This window comes from Eurypyga helias, unplaced genomic scaffold (assembly GCF_000690775.1).
Source record: "Eurypyga helias isolate BGI_N326 unplaced genomic scaffold, ASM69077v1 scaffold32684, whole genome shotgun sequence".
Taxonomy (NCBI): Eukaryota; Metazoa; Chordata; class Aves; order Eurypygiformes; family Eurypygidae; genus Eurypyga; species Eurypyga helias.
The window spans coordinates 25,467-37,196 of NW_010247448.1; the positions used below are offsets into that span (position 1 = coordinate 25,467).

General features: G+C 35.6%; 1 protein-coding gene across 1 annotated transcript in view; it reads left to right on the plus strand.

Moving 5' to 3' along the window:
* Positions 1 to 9,947, plus strand: part of LOC104508958 (tetratricopeptide repeat protein 21B-like) — a gene marked incomplete at its 5' end in the record, with an annotated part of 35,368 nt that extends 25,421 nt beyond the window's left edge. The window contains 7 exon segments of the mRNA XM_010150732.1: positions 566 to 716; positions 1,204 to 1,365; positions 1,759 to 1,954; positions 3,628 to 3,852; positions 6,577 to 6,697; positions 8,842 to 8,909; positions 9,870 to 9,947. Of these exon segments, the coding sequence (XP_010149034.1) occupies positions 566 to 716; positions 1,204 to 1,365; positions 1,759 to 1,954; positions 3,628 to 3,852; positions 6,577 to 6,697; positions 8,842 to 8,909; positions 9,870 to 9,947 (1,001 nt within the window).
* Positions 9,948 to 11,730: the final 1,783 nt, after the last annotated feature.

Sequence of the window (11,730 nt, forward strand, 5' to 3'; positions counted from 1 at the left end):
AGAAAATTATTGCTCATAGGTCAGTAATTTGCTGCAATGTAATGTGCATTGTTTACCTCCAGTCAAATGTAGCTAGGGTGTTGTTTACTTCTAGCTGTAATGCACTTTCTCATGTGTTTAGGGTATCAAATGCATGAACACAATGCCAGAGTTTTATTTCAAGAGCAATAAAGGAAACTTATCTTGGACAGGAATAAGTGTATTTTAGTAATTTGGAAATTATGACTAGAGAGAAAACTACCAAAATCTATTAAAACAGTACTATAATGCATGTATAACTTTCTAGTGGACTTTGAAAAAAGTGAGAGTACTGCAAATGGCTTTGAGTGCTTCTGAAAGTGAAGTGCAATTATACTTACCTTTATACAGGTTTTTAGAAGTATTGCAAGTATTGCTTGGTATCTTCGTTCCTGCATCTGTGGAGACTATGTAATATGCCTTCTGCATTACACCATATAATATATCATTTATATATGTGAAAAAAACAAGGCAGGTTCTTTATTTCTTAATCTATTCATACAGCAAATAACTAGAATAACAATGTCCTAATTATTTGTACATGTAGATAACTATGCAACCCTCTCACGATTAATTGATCTTTTAAGAAGAGCTGGGAAACTAGAAGAAGTCCCAAGATTTCTTTTAATGGCTGAAAAACATTCTTCCAGAACAAAGCTTGAACCAGGATTTCACTACAGCAAAGGACTGTATCTTTGGTACTTGCAATTATAAAAGATAAGGTTTATTTGATTATGTAGTGCATAATTTAAATTAACATTCTTGTCATCCGTTATCATTCGGAGGTATAGCGTGATAAGTAATATAGCACTGGTCTCCTAATTACTTGTGTTAGGATTTTAGAATAGGTCTCCTTTTTTCTTCTGAAATACTTTCCAATGAGCTTCTCTTTAAAATGAAGCTATTTTATCTGCCCCACATACGTCTTTCATATTTCCTGCTTATTAAAAGGGATATTCTTTCAGTTTCAATAATATAATATAACTTATTTGCAAATTTTGCAATTTATCAGACTGGTTTTAGTCTGCAAAAACATGGTCTTGTAATAGTATGTGTGCTGTTCAAACCTTGCATTGTCAGTGTGTGCAAGCATGTCACCTGTTTTTAAATACTTGGGTCTCTTCTTGGGATTTGGGGCAGCAAAGTTTTCTTGCCAAGCTTTAAATATTTTAATTACCTTTCTAGGTATACAGGTGAACCAAATGATGCACTTCGGCATTTTAATAAAGCTCGAAAGGACAGTGACTGGGGGCAGAATGCAGTCTACAACATGATTGAAATTTGTTTGAACCCAGATAATGAAACTGTGGGTGGTGAAGTCTTTGAAAATCTGGATGCTGACATAGGGTGAGTGAAATAAATATTGCTTGGGTTCTTCCGTCATCCCCTTCCTCTGCCACCCTTTAATAGTGTGCGTTAATTTAAACTGTCAGTACTTTGAGCTCATGTAATGCTTTGAATTTTCTATTTACTATATTGGGAGAGACTATCCAATAATCAGTAATAAGTCAACCTCAAGCAGAAAATACAGGGGATTTTATCTGGAGTCCTGGTCACTTGCATTGTTAAAATCAGCTTGTTAGGAATTGCAGTTGTTACAGAAGAGAATAAATGTAGAATGCCTATATAACATCTTGTATAAAATGGCATATCTTTAGCATGGAATTGATACCAACTCGTAATTAATTTGTATATATTTAAAAAAATTAGCTTTTACAAACATTTCTTTTCTGATAACAGTAACTCAACAGAGAAGCAGGAGTCTGTGCAGTTGGCTGTAAGAACAGCAGAAAACCTTCTGAAGGAACTCAAGCCTCAGACCATTCAGGGTCACATTCAACTGAGAATCATGGAAAATTATTGTCTCATGGCAACCAAACAAAAATCAAGTGTTGAACGAGCACTGAACACTTTCACTGAAATAGTAGTGGCTGAGGTTAGTTACCTGTCTTATTTTCTGTCTTCTCTTTCACACTTCCTACTTTTTTTCTTTTTACTAGTCTCACAGTTTACATTCAAGAATAGTGGCATGTGTCAGTGTTATTCATTTTAAGGGTTTCTTTTTCCTATTAAAGAATATTTTATATAAAATACGAAAAAAAGGGTGCTGAATTAACATCTTTTAGAGGTTTTTAATTGGATTGAAAATATATTACTCAACTGAATGCTAATATTGCCTGTTACTGGAATGTGAATAGGCAATTTGGTTTGAGTTGCTGGATTTGCTTTTTAATTCCCAGTCTTGCAAGCAGCCTGTTAGATGATATACAGCACCTTCATTCTGTAAGCAAAAACAATTAAATATAAGCTGCTTTCATGTACTTCATGGCAATTTGACAGTATTTGGATTCCAGGGCAAGATTATTCGTCTGCCTAAAATTCATTCTTTATGCTATAAATCTTTATTATTTTATAGCTACTTATAGTCATTAGCTTTAGGATTAATAGCAGTTGCTCTGGTTACCATCACCTTTCAACAGATTTTAATTAAGCACAGGTAGACACATTTAGTCCAAGAAATACTTGTTACTACTACCCATTGACTGTGTGCTACACTGCTCCTTGGCTGAGCTGAGTACATTGATGCTTACCTTGTGTGTAAGGCAGTTCAGAGAATCACAAACAAGGTGTCCCTCTGCCTGCAGCAGTGGCTTCCCCGGCCTGCTCAGACTTGATCTGAGGTCCTATGAATCTTGAAAGTTTTTCACATGGGGACACAGTCTCAGCAGGATATGTAGTCTTCTCTCCAGGGTTGCATTAAATATACAGTTTTAATCTCTTCAGACTTCAGAGATTATTGATGCATGCTAAGTATGACTGTTGAGGGAGAAGGGGGATGAGCTGGTCATTCTGTAGAAGGGCTTTTGGTGGAGTCATTTTTTAACCCACTATGGCAAGCCCATTCACAGCACGACCCTACAAAAAGGCATAGAGGCAGAGTACTGATACTGAGCCAGAAACATTTAGAGGGAGAAAAACTTTTAGCTGATGATGGAACTACTCACTGTGTTTAGGTAGTAGGATATGAGCCCCATTCTCTTCTATACCCTGTTCTAATAAAGGCGGGATTTTAAAAATCACACTTGCTCCTTGCACTTATTGCTTGCTTGAGGATCTTCAATAGAATGGTGGCTTTTAAGAATCCTGTTTGTTTTATGTAGCTTTTGGATGCAGACAGTTTAGACTTACATTTTTAGGAGCTGTACACCTAATAGGAATTGGTGTCCTGGTTATTGACACTTAACAGACAGTTCTAAAAGTAGAAAATACCATTTGTATTGTAACTTTAAGTGAGGTCAGTTTCTGTCTGAAGTCTTTATTTGTGTATGTAAAGGATGTATCTTAATGGTATCAGGAAGTTTCTTGTTGAGATTAAACACCTGTGGATGCTTTCAATGTTTCCTGAGCCTGAAGAAGCTTGTTTGGGGCCCAAACTTACATTCATCCTTTAATTATTTAACGTGGTGTATATCATGATTAGTCTTGCAGAAATAATCATAGCACTAGATGGAAAACATTTTTTAATTGGATGTTCTATCTTTATTTCCTGAGATTTAGCTTCTAGTTTAGTTTTCAGATACCTGGCCATCATTATGCTTTTTACTGCAGAAGGATCATATACCAGCGCTTTTGGGAATGGCCACAGCCTACATGATCTTGAAACAGACTCCACGAGCCAGAAATCAGTTAAAACGGATTTCAAAAATGAGCTGGAATCCCATTGATGCAGAGGAGTTTGAAAAGAGTTGGCTTCTGCTTGCAGATATTTATATTCAATCTGCAAAATATGATATGGCAGGTGAATTATTAAAACGATGCCTTCGTCATAACAGGGTAAGTGACTTCACATTAAAAGTAACCTTAGCCACCTTTGATTTTAATCCTTCTGAATGTTTAGTTTTCTTCTGAAACATGATTTTGAAATGTATTTCTTTCCAATTGCCTGGTATTTCACTTATTAAGTAGAAGCAGACAAAAGCAAGCCAGGAAAACAGCGACTTTACACTGGAGGGTAGTAAACAAACCTGTGAATGCTGCTTAGTTATTTTTATGCATATTCTGTAAAAACTTACACAAGTTTTAGGTGTGGTGACACCAAAGCTTAAGGTGCTTATGGAATGCCAGAAGCGTGTTTTATTAAGTCTAGCAAATCTGATGAAGATGTAGCCATATAAATTTTGGAAAATTGCTCCATTTTATAAAGGGATGTCATATTCATCTCTTAAAATATGCTTCTAAACATTTATGTTCATAAGCCTGGTACTGTACAGGTTTATTATTTTTAAATGCTAATATTAACCCTCTGCTTTGAAGATACTGTCTAGCAGATTGTCGGGGACAAGCCCTAATGTTTTTACTTCAGGGTTTCTGAGCAGGCAAACTGCATAATATTTGAGTTTGACTATAGGAACAGGCACAGATCTTAGCTCTTGTGCTTATTTTTCATTTTGTCCGTCTTTGCTGATCAAGTTTTTCCATCTATATATTTCACTTTCCTTGGTGAGAGGCACATCCAATAGGCTAGTCTTCCATAGGTACTGTGCTGCCGGTTCAGGATGCTGTTTATAGTGCACAGATTTGGTTTAGAAAAGGACCTGATGCTGTATATATCTTTTTTCTGAATTCATCAGTATGAAAGGTAAGATACCTTATTCAGTCACACTCCTGCAACCTCCTTGAGAGGTATATTTTTTTGAACTTGTACTCTTTTTCTTTCTAAATTAAGAGGCAGCTACAGCAGTTCTTGGTGTAATGGTATCATACTTGTGCACAGATGCCCCTTAAATAGGATGTACTCAATTTAATGTTTACAGAAAATGAGTTTGAATTTAGTTAAGAAAAAACTCTACCCTAAGGTGAGTTACACACTTGTCCAGATGGCCAAGGGACGTTGCAAAATCCATTCTATCGGAGGATAAACATGAGTCATTTCCCAAAATAAGACGTATCTTGAAATACATGATGTGTTGAGCAGGTATATACCACAAATGGCACTTTTCTGCAGAAATTCCCAGCAGCTCTAAAAGCATAGCCTTGCCACGTAATTTTTTCTTTTGTTCTAAACAGTTTGTGACCCATGAGGGCCTTAGATAAACAAGCTCTGCTTGATAGGAAGGAGGATGGCAAATTAGAATTTTGCAACTTGAATTCCATAACAAAACAGCACAGCAAAGATACTGGCTTATCTTCAACTTGCATGCAAAGCAGCAATTGTACTAATCAAAGAGATGTTGAATATTTTAGATCTTAAAATACCTTGTTAGTTCACAAGACAGTATTTTGCGTGGTATTCTCCAGTTTGGAAGATTTGATTACCCTGAGAAAACACGTTAGATGAGTTAGTTTTTAGGTTTGTTTTTAGCATTCAGAATTGAATTATGTGGATATACAGATACAATTTAAGTAAATGTGTTAGCTTTTATGAAGTTTTCACCCTAGTATTTTGAAAGAGAGATTTGTTTTGATTTTAAAAGTCCTAAGTTTGGTTAGTGAGATCCCTATGAGCAGATATTTCTGTGAAATTGGGGTTTCTTACTGATTAGTCTTTTTGATTTTGAACTTTTTGTGGTGTTTGTCCAAAAAAAAAAGAGGGAGAGTATATTTTTATCCTCATCTTCCAGGTATTCCCATACTGCTTATCCCAGTATGCTGTGATTTGCAATCTTTTCATCAGTAGATTTTGGAAGCCTAATTGGAAATAGTGAAGCCAAAGATGGAATGTAATTTATATATCAGCATTTCTTTACCTATATAAGAGAGGTGCATGTTTTCATAAAAGTCTTATTTTTCTCTTGAAAATATTTGATCTATTGACAGCATGGTAGTATAAACTTTTCAAAGTAAGGCCATATTGTAGTTAGGGTTTTGTTTATTCTCCTGCTTTATGTACTAAATATAAGATTTCTATATGAATTACTGTGGTTTTCATACAGTTAGTACAGTTACTATGGAGATAAATTGATTTATATGTATGTGTAACATAAGCAGTGCTAGAATTTTCATCTAGTACTAGTGGTTTTTGGAACCTGTTTTTCAGGTGCTTGTAACTGGCCACTTGGAGTTACACAAAATGAAATATTTTTGTGGTTGGTGTTGTCTTCAGGATATGTGTGTCTGTCTTTATCTTTAAGCAGAAAATTGTAATGTAAAACGTTTTCCAAAAATAAGGCTATGAAAACACCTTTTTAAGAATAAATGAAACAAACAGTATTTGTAGAATATACTACACTTTCCAGCTGGACTTGAAATGCAGCCTCCATAGGATTATTAGTAACTGAGAGAGGTATATACAGGGCTCCTGTAAACATTTTTGAAGGAGTAGTTGCAGTGTCCCCTGTGATGAGCTCTGTACTTGATTCAGTGTAACTTAGGAAAACTCTCTGCAGAATTCCATGTAGCTAATAAGTCTTACAGATGTTTCAAATCAAGACCATCTTGTCATCAAAGTTAGTACAAGTATCATTTATGCTTTCCAGTTGTACAGATTCAAAGCATTTAAGCAATTAACCTGTTGGTATTACCTAAATAAGATTTTGAAATAATGTTTATATTTTGCAGTCATGCTGTAAGGCGTATGAATACATGGGATACATAATGGAAAAGGAACAAGCATATAAGGATGCAGCAATAAATTATGAGATGGCCTGGAAATATGGAAACCAAACAAATCCAACAATAGGCATGTATATATAACCTGTATGTATGACTTCAGGCACTACAGTAGGAATGAAACAGCTACCCTTTAGTGGAAAAACTGCTTTTAATTTTCCACAGAGTTAGAGTATCACTGTTTTTCTTCACATAAACCCCCAGGTGTTTACAGGTGTACTTAGCAGTCAGTTGGAAAGCCCCTGTGGGAAGAGGTAGCAGCTTTATGATACTTCAGAATTTCGCTTATTCTTTCAGTACAACATTTAGTCTGAAACAGATTTAGTTGGTTCTTTGTGAACAACTTTATCTGTAAGTACAGTATTAATTTTATTGATAACGTATTTATAGTAATTCAGTATGTACTATCTGCAGTAGAGAACTTTTTATACTACCTAATTATATACCTGTTGGTGGCAGATCATTGATTTAATTATTTCATTTTCACAATCAGACAAATTATCTGTTTATATGGATAAGGTTTTATAGATCAGAATATAAAAAATAAACTATTTAAATCTTGAAATATATCTGGTTTTAAAAAGATAATTATCTGAAAACTTGGGATACTATTCAAGTTCCAATCTGGATGGTTAATTGAGGTCTACATTAAACTGTCACATTTTTAGACTAATTTAATGTAGGAAACTCTTTATGTAACTGATACATAGGGTGAAACGCCCTTTCTTATTCAGCACCTAGAGTCAGTCCCTAGGTCCCCAGACTGGTGATCTACACAAATTCTGTTCCAGGTTTTGGGCTATGATCGTGGCCCCTCAAAAATACATATTTGTGGTCTTTAATCTGTGGTCTTTTTAGTGTGTGTGTGTGCCCTAGTTTTTTTCAGGGTTAGGGTGGGGGGACCTCTGGCATCAACTGGAGAACTTGTTTTTTCTTAACAAGACTGTAACTGTTCCAGTTAAACAAAATGCATGGCAGTTCATACGTGTAACTACTGGATGCTGCAGTGGTTTGGTTCATGATTTTATCTAATGTGATCTGTAGATTCAAGTAGTGTTTTATTAATGGAATTAAATGTTTTATGGTTTAGTTCCTGCTTTTATGACACAGTTAAAGATAAAAATGCACGTACATGGATGGATTGCCAAAAATAGATGCTACCCTGTGTACTCTAAGTCAGAAAATTAAGAGGGTCAAAACAGAAGGAAGACTCAGGTGTCAAAACAAATAAAAACGACTGATATAAATCTGACTTGTTATCTAAGTATTGTCTCTAGTTATCTAAGTATTAGTTTGGATGCAGTACTTTCACTAGAGGGTAGAAATTGAGCAAATTACAAAATCATTTGGTATTTATGGAGATGAATGCTTTAGTGAAACTAAACTGTGGAACAATCTTGCATACAAAAAGTGAGAGTATGATATTGAAGGGTCTATGTGCATCCTGTTTTCTAGTTTTGCACACAGCATTGTAAGAATTGTCATGCTAAAATGCTTAAAGCAGCACAAACTGCATCTGGCAAGTACAACTGTTTAAACTGGTATCTGATCCCTAATACTCATTTGCTAGTGAGGATAAATTCATAAATAAAAGATTTAAAAGTTTAAATTTTTAAAATAGCATGCTTATAACCTTTTTTTCCTCGGTATTGATCTCTGCCCAGGCTGAGAGACTTGAACTGCACCTTTGTTCAAAATATCAGCCTGATGTGTTGCTATGCGATTTAGCTATTCCATGTGACTTTTTTTTTTAATTAGGGGTCTGCTGACAGTGGAACAGAATAGCATTTTAATTCCCTAGTTTGTTATTGCTATCCTGCTTTTTTTTATTTTGTCCTTCAATAATGGAATTGCCTTTACAGAGGGACAGTATATTGTAGGTCACAGTGAGAAACTCTGTGGGGTACTGTAGTAATTGAAAGAGGACAACCATTATGTATTCTCTGTAGTAACACATGCTCTCTAGAATAATGTCTCCTTGTGATTCAAACTAGCTATCAGTGTGTAAAGGACTTTTATTTACTACTTGAAGTGACTTTCAGCAGAAATTTTGATCTCTACAGGCTCAGATGTGAGAATAACAGAAAACAAACATGCTTACTTTAGAAATATACCATAACCAAAATGAATTTGGATGTGAGGTGTTTATTATTCAGTACAGAAACTGAAATTGTCACCTTCCCCCCCTCCTCCTCCCCCTACTTTTATTTACAGGATACAAGCTGGCTTTCAATTACCTGAAAGGAAAGAGATATGTTGATGCAATCGATGTTTGTCATAAGGTAGAATTTGTATATATACTTAATACTGTCTACTGTAGCAACATTCTTTTACATAATGATCCTGTTGTTGTTGAGTTTGAGCTGTATGTTTTATAAATCTAATGTCACAAAGATGCCCTATTTAATAAGTTTGTTTAAATTAAAGCACATTATGTAGAGGATATATATCCTGAGCTCCCTGGCCACCAGGTACATAAGAGACAGAAAGTGGCTGGCTGTCATATGTGAAAGCATATTCAAATAGCAGCACCTTCTTTTGGATCTGTGGTTGTAACTTGGTAAATCCATACAGCAGTATGGCTGAAGAAGTTAATCAAATGTTAGTATAAGAAGACACTCCTGGAAAGCAGCTTCCAGTATCATCTTCGTATGGTTTAAACATAAATAGAGCAGATGCAGAATAAGAGGAAGAGCTACTATTATAGAGGCAGAGTGAACATTATGAATTAACAATGGAATAAATTATAATTTTCTCTTTTGGGGAGAAATAAAGATAACTAGGAAGAATAAATTGAATGGAATGATAAGGAAGAGGATGAAATTGAAGAAGGTGAGGTGGGTAGGATATAGTAAGGAAGAGCCTGAGGGAGTGAAAAAACAAGAGCAGTTTATCATTGCAGAGAAAGTGTTCTTAAAACCTTGGAAATGTCTCCTGAGGTCACTGTTCTGCGTGCATGCATTTCGAGCCACCCAGAGGGTTTAGCCCTTGACCCCTGTGTCTTTCTCACCAAGGTGACAGGGCAGTGTGAAAGGGAAGTAAGGTGTCTTTGAGGAAGCTGTTCTTCACCTCCATACATGTAGTCTCTAGCCACAGTTAAATATTTATGTGTTCTTAAAACAAACCTGTTGTGTTGTTATTTTTGTTTTCGAATGCGTAAGCTTAGTCATGAGGGGGATAACCAAACACAGTATTCTTTCCTGTTAGACACCAAACTTTTGCGTTGTTTTGTCTTTTGACAGGTCCTTGAAGCACATCCAAACTATCCAAAGATCAGAAAGGAAATACTGGACAAGGCCCGTGCATCACTAAGAGCATGATTTGGTTTTTGGGGTTTTTTTGGTGGAGGGTTTTTGTTTTGGTTTGGTTTTTTTTGTATGGCTCATGGACTTACTTGTTTAATCTGACTTTGGAAACTATGGATGAAATCCTGCAGTGACCAAGACCATATCAGCACAAAAGTATTGTGAATGATTAACTTCATTATGCTAGAGATCTAGATTATTTTTAAGAAAAATCTGCAGCCTTGAAAGAAATTGTATTTATTCTCATTCAGGAGAGAATACTGCTTACATGTGTGCTATGTAAGGTGTCAGCGAGCATCATCAAGTGTCATCAGCATTATAAAAATGTTTTAAAGCATGTAACTCAGTATTTTGTTTTGCCCATTTGAAATAGCACTCAAAACAACAGCTTATTGTGTCTAGTGCAGGTGCGTTGTAAAGATGCTGGATTTCGGTTTGTGTAAACCACTTACTCATAATTATGGTGTAATCTTTTGACATACACCTGTAGTAGTAATAAAGTATGGGGTTTTTATTTTAACACATACAATAAGCATGCTTTATTTTTTTAACCTTGAAAAAACAGCTATATACATTGTTCTTAATGAAACTTACATATTTATATCTAAATCTAATATTTGAAATTCAAATCCAATGTAAATATTTAGTAAAGGCTTTTATGGATCATGCAGGTCTTACACAGAATTTATTTTCTACTCATGCTGTCTATTATCCACCTGTCATACTTCCATGAGGAGAAATGTTTGACATTTTTAATTTGGAGTGTTCAGTCTTTGAACATTGTATGTGCAGACAGCACAGTCTTATGTGCAGAAGTTAGCACTCATTTTTTTTATTCCATATGAAACACCTTTTTTGAGAAATTATTTTGATTGCAGGGGATTATGATCTTGTCTCACATCCAGAATATACCTGTGGATCTTTAAGGAAGCAATAACATATCAAAAATAAATGAGTGGAAGGAGAAAGATGAGGGTTTTTTCAGTGATACTGAATTTTTGAAAAACCAAATGCCTAACAAAAAACACTGTTACACTGCTGCATTTGGTTTTGAAACAGCACTTGATGTTGTATGTATTTGACCACAGAAGTAAGATCTTTGATGTGAAAAGAGAATTCTTAATACTAGTGATTAAGTTTCTTAAAATAACCGATTTCCATTTCCTCCTTAGATAAAATTAGCTTTTCACGTTGACATTACATAAAGTCACTTTCCTTTGATGTTTGCATTTCTTTTTATGACAACTGAATGTTAAGGCTAAAGTAGGGAGCCTGTTTACAATCATATCTAATCTTGCTTATCAATAACTGGGTGACTTAACAGGCTTGTTTCCTAAATAGATTGGCATGCATCATTTATGCAGTGATGCTACCTGCTGGTGGTTTCCAGGCTCTGCATTCCAGTAACTTCTGAGCTGTTGTCAGCTAAACTAAAATTAATAGATGTGTGTAAGAACTGTGACACTTGCACAGGTTTTGTATGAATATTAGAATTGAGAAAAGACCCAAAGAAGCGGCCTGTCCTTCCCTCGGGAACCTTGACGCGCCATAGCCTTATCCCTCCTGTTTGAGCACTGGCTTTCGGTGTGTGCGTAACGACACAGCACAGGCTGCCTGTTTCTTGCCTGCAAGTTGTGCAGCGGGATGGAGCTCTGAGGAAGGAGGTTTAGGAGACGGGGAAAAAAATGATGGTATGGGAGTAGAATGAGGAACAGGGAAGGATCTGGAAAATGCTGAGGCTGGGGGGGACTATAAGGGAGCTGGGCTCCGGGGGCTAGTAGATTACCTATTCTTGAAC